The sequence below is a fragment of the Daucus carota genome, chromosome 4 (assembly GCF_001625215.2).
Source record: "Daucus carota subsp. sativus chromosome 4, DH1 v3.0, whole genome shotgun sequence".
NCBI classification, from domain to species: domain Eukaryota; kingdom Viridiplantae; phylum Streptophyta; class Magnoliopsida; order Apiales; family Apiaceae; genus Daucus; species Daucus carota.
This window is the reverse complement of record NC_030384.2, coordinates 38,637,944-38,654,809: the sequence shown is the minus strand read 5'-3', so window position 1 is coordinate 38,654,809 and position 16,866 is coordinate 38,637,944. Positions and strand designations below refer to the sequence as shown.

At 36.9% G+C, this 16,866-nt stretch overlaps 3 protein-coding genes across 4 annotated transcripts; 1 reads left to right on the top strand and 2 right to left on the bottom strand.

Moving 5' to 3' along the window:
• Positions 1 to 1,034: 1,034 nt before the first annotated feature.
• LOC108218952 (nitrate reductase [NADH]) lies at positions 1,035 to 5,222 on the top strand. Its single transcript, XM_017392141.2, has 4 exons — positions 1,035 to 2,157; positions 2,276 to 2,416; positions 2,954 to 3,186; positions 3,576 to 5,222. Exons 1-4 carry the CDS (start codon positions 1,167 to 1,169, stop codon positions 4,890 to 4,892), a joined length of 2,682 nt encoding a protein of 893 aa, XP_017247630.1. The 5' UTR covers positions 1,035 to 1,166; the 3' UTR covers positions 4,893 to 5,222.
• Positions 5,223 to 8,837: 3,615 nt separating this feature from the next.
• Positions 8,838 to 10,975, bottom strand: LOC108217356 (protein terminal ear1 homolog). Its single transcript, XM_017390191.2, has 4 exons — positions 10,375 to 10,975; positions 9,743 to 9,829; positions 9,486 to 9,648; positions 8,838 to 9,409 (listed from the first exon to the last, which is right to left on the bottom strand). Exons 1-4 carry the CDS (start codon positions 10,851 to 10,853, stop codon positions 9,260 to 9,262), a joined length of 879 nt encoding a protein of 292 aa, XP_017245680.2. The 5' UTR covers positions 10,854 to 10,975; the 3' UTR covers positions 8,838 to 9,259.
• Positions 10,976 to 11,923: 948 nt separating this feature from the next.
• LOC108218244 (protein terminal ear1 homolog) lies at positions 11,924 to 15,620 on the bottom strand. Of its 2 annotated transcripts, XM_064092490.1 has the most exons (5): positions 15,069 to 15,620; positions 14,173 to 14,259; positions 13,910 to 14,072; positions 13,732 to 13,825; positions 11,924 to 12,064 (listed from the first exon to the last, which is right to left on the bottom strand). In XM_064092490.1, exons 1-5 carry the CDS (start codon positions 15,470 to 15,472, stop codon positions 11,952 to 11,954), a joined length of 861 nt encoding a protein of 286 aa, XP_063948560.1. In that variant the 5' UTR covers positions 15,473 to 15,620; the 3' UTR covers positions 11,924 to 11,951. The 2 variants fall into 2 exon arrangements, with proteins under 2 accessions (XP_063948560.1, XP_017246641.1); XM_017391152.2 differs by lacking the exon at positions 11,924 to 12,064 and having other exon boundaries at positions 13,259 to 13,825; positions 15,069 to 15,615.
• Positions 15,621 to 16,866: the final 1,246 nt, after the last annotated feature.

Here is a 16,866-nt window from a genome sequence, read left to right as displayed (position 1 = left end):
GAAAAACTCATTCCTGACGGCTGACATCTAATTTCGGGAAGAAAAGTATGGAGAGTTGAACTTAGGGGTGATCGCGGTGCGGGCGGTGCGGTTTTTCGCTAAAACCGCGAACCAAACCGCGCATGCGGTTTGGTTCAAAACTCAAACCGCAACCGCACCACGCTAGCATAAAAACCGCGTAAACCGCACCACAAAAATGCGGTGTGGTGCGGTTTGTGCGGTTTGTATGCTTAAGAATAAATATTTTTAGTTGAAGTTCGAAATAACATTTGAATATACAATAATTAAAATCCTTTCTTATTATGAATTTATATGATATTTATCATTTTAAAACTACAACTACTACTAAAAAACACAAACAAAAGTGTAAATATGATAATAAATATGAGTACTAACTACTAACTACAAAGAGACATATTATAATAATATAATCATTTCATACAAATTTGATATAATAGTAATGCGAGATTGATAAAATAATATTTAACTATTATTTGAAGAGATTTAACAAATATATATAACATAATTATAAATAATATATATGTATATAATATAATTTTATGTAAGTATCACTAATATATATATATATATATATATATATATATATATATATATTATAATATCGCGGTGCGGTGCGGTTTGAACCGCATTACTAATATGTCAAACCGCAACCCGCACCGCACCGCGCGGTTTGTGATAAATTCAAACCGCAACCGCACCACGAAAATTAAAAACCACGTTTTGTGGTGCGGTTTGGTGCGGTGCGGGCGGTTTATGCGGTTTGGGCGGTTTTCTGATCACCCCTAGTTGAACTTATAATTTTTGATGCATTGCAGTAAAAGTCATTGATAAAAAATACTCCTGTACATGTTTGCTGAGCCATGGCTTCAAGTCGGCTCTTATCCCAAGCCTTTGGTTCCATATATGTTGTCTATTTTGTTTAAAAGTACAAAAAGTAGTGTAACAATCTCCCCCTTTAATTTTCGTATCCACAAGCTTTATCCCTTTTATGATGTCACCTCCTTCTATTATGGGCTATATAAGTCCCAGCAGCACCCTCTCATTTTTCTTCACTCCAACAAATTTAATCAGAGAGTTGAACAATACACACACTATTCTGACACAACACACTAAGCCACACCTCCATTTCCTTTATTTTCACCGTGATGATGGCAGCCTCCGTCGAGAACAGGCAGTTTCACCGTCTCGAACATGCCGGGGTCCGCAGCTTCAAGCCTCCTACCTCTCCAGTTCGCGGCGGCTACACTTTTTCATCCAGCTCCGAAGATAAAAAGGTTGTGACGAATGTTGAGTATCCGTCTAGTGATGATGAGGAATGCATGACGGAGTTTAAAGAGAGTATTGATAAGGGCAAGTCGGAGCTGGAGCCATCTGTGTTGGATTTACGAGACGAGGGGACTGCGGATAATTGGATTGAGCGGAACGCTTCTATGGTTCGGCTCACGGGGAAACACCCGTTTAATTGTGAGGCGCCTCTGGCGCGCCTCATGCATCACGGCTTTATTACTCCCGTGCCGCTTCACTATGTGCGTAACCACGGCGCAGTACCCAAGGCCACTTGGGCTGACTGGACCGTGGAGGTATGTGGATTAGTGAAGAGGCCAGGTTGTTTCACTATGGAACAACTTGTCAATGATTTTCCTAGTAAAGAATTTCCCGCCAGTCTGGTTTGTGCTGGGAATCGGAGAAAGGAACAGAACATGGTGAAACAGACAATTGGATTTAATTGGGGTGCTGCTGGCATTTCAACCTCGGTGTGGAGGGGCGTGCCCCTCCATTACCTGTTGAAGCGGTGTGGGATCTACAGCAGAAAAAAAGGCGCCCTCAACGTCTGTTTTGAGGGCGCCGAAGATCTTCCAGGCGGAGGCGGATCCAAATACGGAACCAGCATTAAAAAGGAATTCGCAATGGATGAAGCCAGAGATATCATCTTGGCCTACATGCAAAACGGCGAGGTTCTGTCACCGGATCACGGATTTCCAGTTCGGATGATTATTCCGGGATTTATTGGAGGCCGGATGGTGAAATGGTTGAAAAGGATAGTGGTAACAACCAAAGAATCCGAAAATTATTATCATTACAATGATAACAGGGTTCTTCCTTCTCATGTGGACGCTGAGCTGGCCAATTCGGAAGGTACAACTGGTTCAATATTTATCTTGCTCCAACTGTTACTAGACATAAATTAAAGCATTGGCATCACAGTATTTGTTTTGTTAGGTAACTGTTTGTGTATGTGTATTTATGTCTGCAGCCTGGTGGTATAAGCCGGAGTACATCATCAATGAGCTCAACATAAACTCAGTGATTACGACACCGTGCCATGATGAGATCTTGCCTATAAATTCATATACAACACAAAGGCCCTACATTTTGAAAGGATATGCGTATTCCGGTGAGTTATTTGACTGCATATTTTGTGTTTCTAAATTAAGATTAAAAATATTGAAACTATGCTTCGTAGAAATCTAAAAATACGTGTTAAGCCATCTGTTCCGAATGTAGATAAAGAGAGTAAGATATAAAATACACAATTGATTGTACTAGAATGAATTTTCTACTTGAGATGGGAGTTGAGGGTGAGAGCCAAAAATACAAAGACCAGGGAATATGCTATCAGCATCACTTTTAAAATAGTTTGTTCTCAAACTGTTTAAAGCCACGAGAAAGTGTACCTTTTGGAATTTTTTAGATGCTTGGGATTCAAATGTATTGGCTAGAAAACAAGTTGGTCTTTGCTTTCGTTGTGTTCCACAGAAATTCAACCACTTTTTTGACGGAAAGGGACTTTTTGTTCAGTATTTTTAATCACCAAACAATGGACTTTGTTGACACAAATTTTACAAATTCACCTTTAGGTGCTAGCCATGTTTTATTTTACTTACAGGTCCTCAGTTTTTTCATTAAAAATGGGTGTTCTTATACAATACAGGAGGGGGTAAAAAAGTGACCAGAGTGGAAGTAACTATGGATGGAGGAGAGAGCTGGCAAGTGTCAAAGTTAGAGCACCCAGAAAAGCCAAACAAGTATGGCAAGTACTGGTGCTGGTGCTTCTGGTCCTTGGAAGTGGAGGTTCTAGACTTGCTTGCTGCTAAAGAGATAGCTGTTCGGGCTTGGGATGAAACTCTCAACACACAACCCGAGAAGCTCATTTGGAATGTTATGGTACTCACTTATTCACTGCTCTGCATCTTCAAGTAGTTATTCACTATTCTATGAGTTATTCTTCCAGTTATTTCAAGTGCTTGATTGTTTATTAGTGAGCCAGATCACAGGTTGCCAGTACTAGAAACATCTTTGTGCTGTGGCACAAATCACAATTGTTAATGAATAATTAATTACTGTTCACGTGCCGGACCTGCTGGTCATGTGATTATGCAACTCGCTTTGTGTGTGTGTGTGTGTGTGTGTGTTTTATAGTGAGCATGTTAGCGCCTTGGATCGAGCACTTTGACAGTTTGGAATAGATTTATAATTACTTTTTTGTTTAAATAATTGCACTTGTAATTCCTGTTTAGCGCAGTCTAATAACGGATCATGTCTGCAAAATACAGGGCATGATGAACAACTGTTGGTTTCGAGTGAAGACTAATGTGTGCAAACCACACAAGGGGGAGATAGGAATTGTTTTTGAGCACCCGACTCAGCCTGGAAACCAGTCCGGTGGATGGATGTCAAAGGAGAAAAAGCTTGTAAAACCCATGGACGTGTTAAAGAGGAGTGTGTCGACACCTTTCATGAACACGGCTTCCAAGGTTTACTCAATGTCTGAAGTCAGGAAACACAACTCAGCAGAGTCTGCATGGATAATTGTCCACGGTCACATTTATGACTGCACTCGCTTCCTCAAGGATCATCCTGGTGGCGCTGACAGCATCCTGATTAACGCGGGTACTGACTGCACCGAGGAATTTGAGGCCATTCACTCAAACAAGGCTAAGAAGATGTTGGAAGACTACAGAATTGGAGAGTTGATAACAAGCGGCTATATCTCAGATTCTCCTAATAATTCTCTTCATGGTGCAACAAATATGGTATCAATGTTGGCACCAATCGGGGAAATGACAACCGCAACCAGAGTTGTAGCACTTGTTCCGAGAGAGAAGATCCCATGCAAACTTATTTCCAAGACCGCAATCTCCCATGACGTGAGGGTGTTTCGTTTTGGGTTGCCTTTGGAAGACCAGGTACTTGGTTTACCTGTGGGTAAGCACATATTTTTATGTGCTTCTATTAACGACAAGCTATGCATGCGAGCTTACACGCCAACTAGCACCATAGACGAAGTTGGCTACTTTGAGCTTGTCGTGAAAATATATTTCAAAGGTGTAGTCCCCCGGTTCCCTGATGGAGGACTAATGTCACAATATCTAGATTCAATACCGCTTGGGACGGTCTTAGATGTTAAGGGTCCCTTGGGTCATATCGAGTACACGGGCAGGGGGAACTTCACAGTTAGTGGCAAACACAAGTTTGCCAAGAAGCTGGCCATGATTTCTGGAGGGACCGGTATCACCCCTGTATATCAAGTGATGCAAGCGATATTGAAAGATCCAGAGGATGAAACAGAAATGTATGTTGTGTATGCAAACAGGACTGAAGATGACATATTGCTGAAAAATGAGCTTGATGCTTGGGCTGTGAAGTACGCGGACAAGGTGAAAGTATGGTATGTTGTGGAGAAAGCAAATGAGGGATGGAAATATAGTTCTGGTTTCATCACTGAGGCTATCTTAAGGGAGCACATTCCGGCAGGGTCAGAGGATGTTTTGGCACTGGCTTGTGGTCCACCGCCTATGATTCGATTTGCGGTTAATCCAAACCTGGAAAAGATGGGATATGATATCAAGGACTCATTGCTAGTGTTTTAAGTAGCCTAATTTAGCTCATATCTAAATAATGAATTGGAAAATGCTCGGTGCACATAATTGTGTACAAAAACATGTACATAATGACATGTGGTGGATTTTAATTGGATGGCCCCCCTGCATTTACACCAACCACCCCAATTAAACCCGCCACATCACTTGCCACATCATTATGTACAAATTTTCTGTACACAATTATGTGCACCTAGCACTACTCGAATTGGATTTGTATGGATTCAGAACTTGTAGAATAATAAACTTGTACAGGACAGTGGAGTTGGTTTTGGCTTTTCATTAAATTTTCTTATATATGATTCACAATTAATTCCTCTCTATTACTGTGAAATGGGTGTTTCATTCAGATCATCAGATGCCATCTTATCAATTTCATGTGCACATAAAACCCAGACTCACAGAATCATAATTAGTGATGTTTTCATAAAAAGTAAGATAAGCCGAAAGTAACAACAATATTTATGGCCCCTTCAAATACAGATTTTATAACTCTGTAATATTTAATCCTACCTTCTTCTCTTGAATGAGTTTCGCTGATAGCGCAAGTGATTAAAAGTTTATCCTCTGTCGTCCCAGGTCCTGGATTCGAACCTTGTTCATCCTGAGAATTTCTTAGAATAGATACTAATTTTTAAGGCACAACTTCATTGGTATCTTAATCCAACAGATAAAAAAACATCTAACAGATGGTCGATTCACCACATACTCTTATGTTGGCACATTTCATGAACCAATGAATGAACTTGAGTTTCTCATGAAAATACTATTATATAACACAGCTTGATCTAGTAGGCAAGCGATGAGATCTGAATGACAGAAACTAAAACACCGATTAAATATTTGATTGTCAATGCACATGGTGACAAAAACGTAAGAGTGTAGCAAGGCTGTCAGTGATCGAGTATCCGCATACCCGGTGGCTACTAGCTGCATCAAGGAGTAGAGTCTGGTGCAAGTGAGCCACTAGAACAAGTTACGTGATCAACAGGCTTGCCTTTGGCCTTGTGCTCCTATTGGCCCTTGATTTTTGGTGCATGGAAAAGCCATTCTCCCCGCCTAAACACATGTTTCTGCGCCTCAACTGCTTGACCCCTATCCACTTCCTGTTCTTGTCTTTTTCGTACTTGCTCAAATGCTTGTAGCTTCGTCTCCCCTGCTGCTTGCCCACCAGTGGTCAAATATATCAGATCTGCTTGTTATTTAGAGGGATATTGATGATTTTAGTGACAACATATATTTTTCAATATTTGTTCTTGTTTAAGTAGAGAATTAATTGAGTTAAGTTTTTACTTTCGAAAAATAATGAGTTAAGTTTTTGAATATATAGAAGTCTAGCAGTAAACTTTCAGGGAGTGCACGTTTAAGTGGAATTTATCAATTTAAAGTGCAGTATTTGGAGTCCATTTTCTTGAGAGGAAAATGTTTGGCCTATCGAATTGGGTGTAAAATTTTTCATAAAATAATATTTTTCAGGATCTCAAATATTCACTTAAATAATAGTATCAATTAAACATTTCAATCATGTAATTTTGTGCAAAATTTTGCACCAAATTTTGTGTATGTAATTTTATAATTATATGAATATGAATACGATCAGTGCCTCTGTTTTGTTTTCCTTACATTTTCTGTCGTCAGATCAGATTAATCCATTACTGCTGGCACGATTCATAAATCTGATATCTACATTAATGTTGTTTAGTCGTCATTATGGTCCTCAGCGCTTATTTTGAATCTTGATCTCTTTCTAATTAATCTATTTGTTTTTTCTAATTAATCTATTTGTTTGAGAGTGTCCTCCTAATCATCTTAACTACATCTGGTCCGTTATCCAAGTCTCAAGAGTTACAGGAGGAGTTTGTTCATTCAAAATGTTCTCGTTTAATATTTTCCCCCTACCCGTTTTATGGATTTATTTCCAAATAACCAAACATATTATATATATATATAAAGAAAATATTATTTAAATTAATCCCAATACAGTTGAACCTCGATTAAGTAATAATTGATAAAGTCCTCACTAAAATAATATTTTTTTGAGTGATTGACACTTTGCACCCTTTATATTTAGGCGCTTTTTCGATTTGGTCTCAAACAAATTTTTTTGGCAGTATGCACCCTAAAGTTTGAAAAGCGCTTCGTTTTGCACCCCTTTGACCACTACCCGTTAATTGACCGTTAAAATTAACAGATTTCAGTTATTCACTTTGCACTCCATAATTTTAACTTTTTTCATGAGTATCTACCAATTTGTTTTCCTTCTCATTAGATGACATAGCAACTTTGACTTCAGTCTTTTTTATAAAGAATAGATCCATTTAATACATAAAGCGAAAGGTTACGACTTACATTATCTAGAAAAAGAAAGTTAACTAATGTGACATCCCCACGAAAGCACCACGTATATATTTTATTGTGCGAGCACACAGATTATATAAAATTTGGGTATACATCACCAAATGTGTGTTTATATTGATTATTGACTAATCCAATAATCATCGTTCAAATACCATGTACCAGAAATGAGGTAGCATGTTTAGCTGGTACTAGGATTCTCTAATTGTTTAATCAAAATACTCACTACGATTCCGATGTTCAATGTCCTCTCAGCTTGGAAGTTTATGATTGCAAGTCTCCGAGAACACTGGGTTTTGGATCTCCCCACCCAAATAATTTGACGATGTTATAAAATATACAAATTTAAGGTCAAGACTAATTAGTTGTTGGCATTTTACATCTTGTCTTCCTCAATTAGTTAATTCAATTTTATGCACACATGTGTTATTACTTATTTCTTTATTTATCTCAAAATTTTAATTAATTTAGTTAGATAAATCAGCAGTTTCATAAAATTGTTATTAACAATATTAATAAGTTTCATGACAAAATATATTGCGGCTGTTTGGGATCAAGAAGTAGTAACTTCTTTTGAGCAGAAACTTGATTGAAAAGTTGGACGATCGGAGAAAAAAAAAACCCACTTATTATGGGCTTTAGAAGTGGCAATTGAAAAGTCGGAAGTCATAGCTTCTTTTCTCCCATTTCTCGCCTTATTCGCTAAAAAAAATTATAAGTTGAAAAGTTACCAAATATTTAACAATTTAAAATTTTTACTTCTGTTTCTCATTTTTACTCATTTTTTTATTTTAACTAAGAAGTCACTTTTTTTGAGTTTAGTCAAACGGCCCAACTATTTCATTGGTCTAGATAATTTGGTTATAATATTGGTTTATATTTAGGCAGGTTATTTTGTAATGTTTTTTTTAAAAGTTTGGTTCTCGTTTTAGTTTCTACGATATTTTCCCTAAGATTATTTAATTTCACCGGTTCTCAAGTAACCAGGTGGAAAGAACATAGAAATATTACAAATTGTAATTGGGCTGGTCTATTTTTCCTTATAGATAATCTAGTCTCTGGAGGAGTGTATGATGCAGTCAGATGATTGGGCTGGAATAAAAACTGACAGCCCAAATCAATTTAACATTTCACCCCAATGTATCCTGCTGATGGGCTGGGGGCTGGTTCAACCAGCAGACATGAAGGCGCTCTCTTAAGTTTTTATACAAAAACATAATGAAATACATATGTGCTCATTTTTAAATTTTCAGTATGTAAACACAAAATCCATTCCAATATCTAAAATTACATTTCAGAGATGCAATTTACTCTTTACATTTTTATTTGAGAACTATTTTATACTGTTTTTTTACACCAATTTTAACTTTAGCGAACTTGGTAAAACACGATCAAACTAACCAAACATTTATAGCAAAAATAATAATAGTAATCTTTCTCTTTTTTTGCCGCAATGATAATTGTAGTTAAGTTGTTTATTTTACACTTACAAATTACAATAGCAAATTACTAACACAAGCATGAGCAAAGAGTCCAGCCATATAATCACAATACAAGCACATTTGCACCAAACTACTAGAATAAGTGAATAACATAACATTAATCTATGGTTCTTACAAGGCTTTGGACACAACATTAAGCTTCTACACCCGTGTTTCCAATTCACCCCAGATTTAAAGTCCAACCAAACACGCCACAGGTACAGACTTAAAAAATCAAGGGGGAGATAATGAAAACACAGGTTACAAAGCAAAACTTAACCTACATCCAAACAATCCTTAAAGCATGCTTCCACACACTACATGATCTAGCTAAACCCCTAGCCTACAGTAACAAGTAACCCCTCATCCCAACAGCCCCCATTTCACAAAAAAAGCCACTTCCTTCACCAAACCCTAGATTTCAGTAATCATGATCTAAACCTTAAAAGAAGAAAATCTATCCAAACCCACAACACATACCAAGACAGAACATAGGGGCTGTTTGGATGACAACTTGCTTTTTTACCTGCCCCTCAAACACCTACCAACAATGGTCAGGGTTGAAGGAGATGATGAGCCATTTCTTGGAGGGCTCAGTTGTACAGGGAGGTACTTTTTGGTGAAACAAGGGAAGTTGCTGTTTGAGAAGTGCCTCACCAGCCCATTCTTTCCCTATACACATTTCAAGAACTCAAATATTAGAATTTGTAGAACACAGTTAAAAAACAAATATTGTAAAGACTTTTACCTGAATTTTGGCCCAGGCTATCTCACAGGTTTTGGAGGACTTGAAGTTGCAATTTCTCAAATGGACCCAGCCCCATTTGTATCCATTCATCAGGTCCTGAAACACCCTGGCATGGCTTGCCTTGGTGAAGTTGATGAAGGCATAGCCTTTGTTGTTGTGCCTCCTAACAAATCATCAAACAAAGTTTAAATCAACTTAACTCACTAACACTGTGTTTAGTACTACCTTAAAGGTAGAGATTAAGTTCAGATCATTACTTGAAATCCATTGGAAGGTAAAGAAAGTCATATTGCATATTGTTCTCCAGACAGAACTTGTCAATGAACTCCATCAGATCATCCCTTCTGTAAGAACATTAAACACCCACAATTATTTTCAAAAGCTATAGGTACTTAAAAGGCCATCTAGAATTAATGCTTCAAGAATATACATTAAATACAGGCTAATCAAAATAAGAACAGTAACAAACAAAGTGTGACAGCCTAGAGCTACTAGCTAGTGCAGTAAAAAAACCATTAAACTTCCAGTTTGGTGGGTTTTCAACTGGCAGGGAGCCATACTCAGAGAAAAGATCATGAACAGAACCCCTAATTATATCTTTGATCAGAAAATCTGGTAACAGTATCATCCCAAAGGAGCTCAAAAAAGTCAAGCTCAAATATCAACCACCCTTTCAACTTGCAGCAGAAAGGAAACACATAGAAAACTGAAGCATGCTTGTTAAGTTGTTATTAACATCACTAAACTACAGCTAAGCTACTCTAGATAATACTCCATAATCAAGAGAGTGAGTTTTCAAGAACCCATAATAGAAAATGCAATAAAAACCAATGAAAAATCCCAAATGATCAGCTCAGAAAATAAATAAATATATTCTTTAAATTTATACTTGTACTGGTTTGGAATGTTTCTCATCATGACACTGGTCTTCTTGCAGTCTCCAGGCTCCGCAGCTTCACTCACTGACTTCTTCCGCCATGTCATCTTCTCCGGCGCCGGCGCCGGCGCAGGGATTCGCAGCCTCGGTGGCAGGACCAGACGTGAACCTCGAGACTTAGGAAACCTTTTGTGAGTCAGCCTCATTGTTTTGGGATGAGCAAGCTTGAAAGAAGCGGAGCGTTGGTTGGGATTGTTGTAGTTGATAGGCTTTGGTTTGGTGGGGCATTTGAGAATGGGGTGACGAAGAGCAGAAGAACATAGCAAATGAGGATATACTGCAACAGGGGTGAGTGGAAAGAGGGGTTTGTATGGCGGTGCCGTGGCAGTTGCAGCTGATGTTATGAAAGGTCTGGCGTATGGGTTGAGAGGCTTCTGAGATGTGTTGGAGGAAACAACAGCCATGCTTGAGTTTGTGTTGGTAACACACATCTTGTTAAACTTGAACGAGATATTCAGAGAGACAGAGAGAGAGAGAGAGAGAGAGAGAGAGAGAGAGAGAGAGGGAGAGAGAGAGAGAGAGAGGGAGAGAGATTGGTTGTGTATAACTGTGTTGAGACGGGCAATGGGTGGGGATGAAGAATGTGTTTGGGTTAGAAATGGGGACAGTCAGATTTATCTGAATGTGTACGATAATATGTTGCAGGATGTAGTTATTTACATGGGACAATATGTAAATTCTATTTCGAGGGGGACACAGTATTTCATTTTAGATCGCAGGTTATGTTCATTTCGAAAAATGGACTCTTGGGCTAACTGTGGAATAACAAACTCGCGTATTTATTTTAAGTGTAGCACTACCGGTTTCAAGCAATTTGTCCTACAGAAGATATTGCATTCCATGAGATGAGACACTACGAAATTATTAGTTCGACAGTGATTAGAGTACCTTTTTATGTATTTCAGATTTCTTTGCTCACAAGGACTAAATGCAGAGCGTGAGAGTAGTCATTTATTCCGAAAAATGACCCTATTAAAATTCGCCAAGTCACTAAAATCTCTAGTCCATTTTGGGCGTAAAGAAAGCAAGGAAATGAACCACGCCGGTTTAAAATTAAAAAAGATGTTGGAAGGAGTATTAATGAGATTTATAGATATCGAACTATGTAAATTATTCTGTTACAAACATTATATCAAACGTTAGACCAGCCATATACAAAATGCAACATAACTTCCTTAAAACAAAGGTGTATTTGAGTGAAGGAAGGTAAGAAAAGTGAGCAAGTAGTGAAATTAATTAATATTTAATAAATAAAACAAGTATAGTAACTTAAAATAATAGATGTAATTAAATTTATATTATAAAATTTTATTATTTTGAAAATATATATTTGAGTGTGACATTTAGAAAAAACGATATAAAAATGAACTAAACAGAGTGAATAAAGCATGCGTTTAAAAACATGTTTCTCCAATAAAATTAACATGTTACGACCTGTGAGAGATTTGTATTATCCGGTCTCAAACGAACCATCTCAACTCTTGGAACAGAAATGTGTATATTTGGCAGAAGACCTGTGGGCACATTTACTACATGGAATATTTTCCTGCAGACCTAGAATCTGTACACATTCTCGAATATACAAGTTGCATTTCCGGGAACAATGCAAAGGGAAGGTACGTGCCCCGAACTCCCTTTTGGCCTAGTATCAAATTAGGGGTGGCAATCGTTTCGTTTCGTATACTTTCGTTTCGTGTATTTTCGTGTTTCGTGTACTCGAAGGTGAAACCCGTATCCGCCCGTTATTAATTTCGTGTACCTAATTTGAAACCCGTATCCGATCCGAATCGTTTCGTGTATATTTCGTGTACTTTTCGTGTATATTATATATAAAAATATTAATATATTTTTTAATCAAAAAATGGATTTAATATATATTTTCCTTTATAAATTTATTAAATGTGAATGATATATTTATACTTGTATACAATTCTCTATAAATTTGTTAATGTATCTACAATATATATCCACACATACATATAAATATATACTTTTTACTCAATTATATATTTAATATATCATAACATATATATAATAAGTATTATCTACAAATTTTTCGTGTACTTTCGTGTATTTCGTGTACCCCAAATGAAAACCCATATCCGACACGAAATCTATCGTGTAATTTCGTGTTCGTGTACTTTTGTGTTTCGTGTATCGAAAATCAAAACCCATATCCATTTTTTTCGTGTCGTTTCGTTTCGTGTTAGCGTGTCACGTGTCAAATTGCCAGGCCTAAGCAAAACTGATTTTATATCAAAATTCCTACCGAACTCGTTAAAATGTATCAAGTATCATACTCAATCTCCACCTCCACGATGACTCATTTAACATACTAAAATCATTATATATATCATTTAACATACTAAGAACCCTTGAATCATTTATATATAAATGTATGAGATAAATGGCTTCTCAAATCTATGAGCCAACAAAACCAGTCTATTAATAATTCAGGAAGCATAGTGTTAATGAAAGTAAAAGTCGCTCAGTTTCACTAGGTGATAAACAATTTGAGATAATAATCATGTTCAGGGGTGTTAACACAAGTCGATATAAAATACTTTCATTAAGAGATTAAAAAAAATTAACAGCCTGATATATATATACATTTTAGTATGTTAAATGAGTCGTCGTGGAAATTGAGTAGGTACTTGATACATTTTAACGAATTCGGTGTGCATTTTGATATAAAACCCGTAGCAAACATGCTTCTCAGTTTTAATAAAGAAGAGTTTATAATCACCTACAAATAAAATGTTAATCCAATTTTAAAAATAGAAGCACATTAATGATTATACTACAAAATAGTACTAAACCACAGTTTATATAGTAGTAGTACATAATACTACAAACTAAAATTAAAATATTAGCAAGACAGACAGCATACAGAACTATTGCAGGGACCTAATGTCCCCAGAGACAAGTTAGCACACAAAGCTCATGAACCCATGTTTCCAATTCACCCCAGTTTACAAGCTCCCAACCAGAGAACCACAATAACCAGGGGGAGATAATGAAAACACAGGTCTCAAAGCACCAACAGAACAACACTACTTGATTTACTAGTCCTAATCTATACACATCTTTCAATACCCTCCATCTTTCACAAAAGGATTGCATATCTTCACTAGACCCTAGGTTTCACCTTACCAGTGACTGCTATCTAAAGCTTAAAATGAGAACCTTCCAAACCAACCACAGCCCAAGAAGCAAAGGGGAGGCTATGTGTTGTTTGGTTCCAGCAACATTTTTATGCAGCATTCCAATAAAAACCAATAGTGGTCAGTTTTGAAAGAGAAGCATCACCATTGCTTGGAGGACTGAGTACCACAGGCAGATAGTTTTCACAGTAGCAAGGGAAATTGCTCCCCTTGAAATGATTGACAAACCCATCCATCCCCTAAACAAAAATTTAACAATCAAAAAGGTATTCAGAAGTTCCTAGTATTCAGATAAAAGATCTCAGGCAAAAACTGAGGTTTACCTGTATCTTAGCCCAGGTGATCTCGCAAATTTTTTTCGAAGTGAAACTCTTATCACCCAACTGGTTAAATCCCCATATGTAACCAGTCATCACCTGCTCAAACATCTTGGCGTATGATGGCTTTGTGAAATTGATAAACGCATACCCCTTGTTTTGGTGTCGACTGCCAGCATTTTTCATTACATCAGTTTCAGGTTTAAAAACAACCAATGTGAAGCACAAATAATGATCACATATAAGATATAACAATTCAAAGTTATTACCTGAAATCTATTGGCAAGTAGAAAAAATCATATTCCAGCTTATGCTCGGCACAGCACTTGTCAACGAATTTCATAAGCTCGTCCCTACTGTTATGTCATTAATAATCCAAAATCAATTTCAAAACTAGTGTATGCATTTGCATATATAGAAAACAGTTAACTAGTACTACTGGAGAAAATCTATTATACTCCTCCATTTGAGATGGAAAAATTAAATAAGCTAATCATATACAATAAATACACTAGAAAATGATTGAATGATCATCACAATGTAAATGAAACGCTAAATAATAAATGTACAGTAGATGATAAATTACTACAGTAGTACATGTATAGTGGCACCCCAAAGGTCATCCAACTTACAGTTAATTGACCTTTCATCTGCTGCTAAATATACATGTGCAGATAAAAGGTTCATAACCAGGTGATAGGCCACAAAAATGTAAAAATCATCTCATAAATACTTTTGAAAATCAATAAAATGCAAAGCTAAAAGAAACAACCTCATAAAATCAAGTGAGCGGGTTTGAAAAATAATCCAACATATCTAACAAGACGAGAGTCGAGACACATCTCAAGTCCAGCCCGAACAATCAAAAACTCAAAACGCCCTATTTTCATATTTTGATTATTCCAGCAAACTCTGTATTATCACCATATTCTTCTATTGACAATCCCATAAATACTTTCGAAAATCAATAAAATGCAAAGCTCAATAAAGCAACATCATAAAACAATAAGTGAATAAAGAAACTGAAGAGTGTGCATATGTTTGTATAATCACAAGACTGATGACTGATGAGCAAAAATGGACTAATGAGAGGTGGGTTTTACTAAAAAAACCTAACAAAAAACAGCTAACATAAATTTATACATGAAAGGAAGAGGGATCAAACCTGTACTGATTAGGGATATTTCTCATCATAACACTTGTCTTCTGAGTATCATCATCACCATGAACCAAAAGAGGAGCAGCTGGTGCAGATTCAACTGGTGCATATAAATTTTCAGCAACCCTATTTTTCAGCTTAGGCCTCCAAACCTTCCTGGGGAGTTGTCTCAGTGGCAGAGAGCGACGGTTGGGATCACATCTCTTGGCCATTTGTTTTGGTGGATCGCTATTATTCTTGTGATAAACAGTGTACTGGAAATGAGGATAGTAGTAGCGAAGGGGGAGCAATGGCTGCACAAAGTAGACTCGTGGGGCCTTATTGTAGGGCCTGGCATAAGGATTGAGATCGTGTTTTGGAGATGCAGATGGAGAAACCTTAACTCCCATGGTGGTTTGGTTGCGGCACATGGTTGTGTTTGTGTTTTGTTGTGCAAGAAGATGGACAGGGTACTTGTGAAAAAGTGGGATTCAGAAGTGAGGGAGATAGAGACAGATATATTGTATGTACATGGTGGTTGAGGAGTACAATGGGTTGGGATCAGATGATCAGAAGATGAAGTTTGTCTTTGGCTTTATGAAAAAGTGAGTTTGCTTTTTGTCTTTGAGTGTTTTTGTGAGATGAGCTTACTTTTTGTATAAATAATACTGCTACCATGGATTAGTCATTTGCATAAAACAATATGCATCATGAAATCCTGTACTGAGAGAATCTCCAAAAGCCTCTTGTTGGCTCCTAAATATAATATAAAAAATGTGACTTTTAGTAATTTAGGACAAAGTTAAGAGTGTAAACTCCAACAATACTCTCTATATCTCTTCTCTATTTCATATTTTATTCATATATTGGGCTCCACTAAAACAAAAGAGATGGAAAGATGGAGGTGAATTGGAAGGAAAGATTTTTTTATTGTGAAAAAATAAGTTATGAGTAATGTGGTGGCTGTTAACTTTAAGGAGAGAGGAAAGAGAAACAAGAGGCTCTTAGTGATTTAAGAGCCACTTAAGAGTCTGTTGAAGCAACATTTTTCCTCTTCCTACTCAAATCTCAAGTTAGGAGCCTAAGAGCATCTCCAAGAGACTCTTTATTTAGGCTCCTAACTTGAGATTTGAGGAGGGAGAGGAAAAATGTTGCTCCAAGAGACTCTCAAGTGGCTCTTAAATCTCAAGAGCCTCTTGTTTCTCTGTCCTCTCTCCTCAAAGTTAAGAGCCACCACATGGCTCCTAACTTATTTTTTTACAATAAAAAAATCTTTCCCTCCTATTCATCTCCATCTTTCACTCTCTTTTGTTGTAGTGGAGCCCAATATATGAATAAAATATTAAATAGAGAAGAGATGTAGAGAGTATTGTTGGAGTTTACACTCTTAACTATGTTCTAAATTGCTAAGAGCCACATTTCTTATACTCCCTCCTTCCCTTTTTACATGTCCCTTTTGAAAAAAAAATTTGTCCCAAATTACTTGTCCACTTCTCTTTTCAAAGCAATTTTTTGTATGTTTTTTCAAAATGTAACAATTTCCAATGTTTGACTAGCATATATATACACACAACTCTATCTAATTCATTACATTTATTAGGGATATGTATGAAAACAAGATATCCACCTAACATTTTCTTAAGATGCGTTATTTTTTCAAAAGGGACAAGTAAAAGGGGACGGAGGGAGTATTATATTTAGGAGCCAACAGGAATGTTCTTGAAGATGCTCTAAATGAAAAGCCTCTTGGAGATGCTCTAAATGAAGAGCCTCTTGGAGATGCTCGGACAGAGACAAGTTATTTGACAAGTGTAGATACTCTGAG

What these genes read in the sequence shown, in the direction of transcription:
- LOC108218952 (XM_017392141.2), top strand. Translation starts at nt 1,167, where the DNA reads ATGATGGCAGCCTCCGTCGAGAACAGGCAGTTTCACCGTCTCGAACAT. An exon ending in TGAGCTGGCCAATTCGGAAG is followed by an intron (nt 2,158 to 2,275) that starts GTACAACTGGTT and finishes TTATGTCTGCAG; the next exon opens with CCTGGTGGTATAAGCCGGAG. An exon ending in AGCTCATTTGGAATGTTATG is followed by an intron (nt 3,187 to 3,575) that starts GTACTCACTTAT and finishes TGCAAAATACAG; the next exon opens with GGCATGATGAACAACTGTTG.
- LOC108217356 (XM_017390191.2), bottom strand. Translation starts at nt 10,853, where the DNA reads ATGTGTGTTACCAACACAAACTCAAGCATGGCTGTTGTTTCCTCCAAC. An exon ending in TACCTTCCAATGGATTTCAA is followed by an intron (nt 9,649 to 9,742) that starts GTAATGATCTGA and finishes ATGATTTGTTAG; the next exon opens with GAGGCACAACAACAAAGGCT. An exon ending in TAGCCTGGGCCAAAATTCAG is followed by an intron (nt 9,410 to 9,485) that starts GTAAAAGTCTTT and finishes AAATGTGTATAG; the next exon opens with GGAAAGAATGGGCTGGTGAG.
- LOC108218244 (XM_064092490.1), bottom strand. Translation starts at nt 15,472, where the DNA reads ATGTGCCGCAACCAAACCACCATGGGAGTTAAGGTTTCTCCATCTGCA. An exon ending in TCACCTGGGCTAAGATACAG is followed by an intron (nt 13,826 to 13,909) that starts GTAAACCTCAGT and finishes ATTTTTGTTTAG; the next exon opens with GGGATGGATGGGTTTGTCAA. An exon ending in ACTCAGTCCTCCAAGCAATG is followed by an intron (nt 12,065 to 13,731) that starts GTGATGCTTCTC and finishes ATTTGATACTAG; the next exon opens with GCCAAAAGGGAGTTCGGGGC.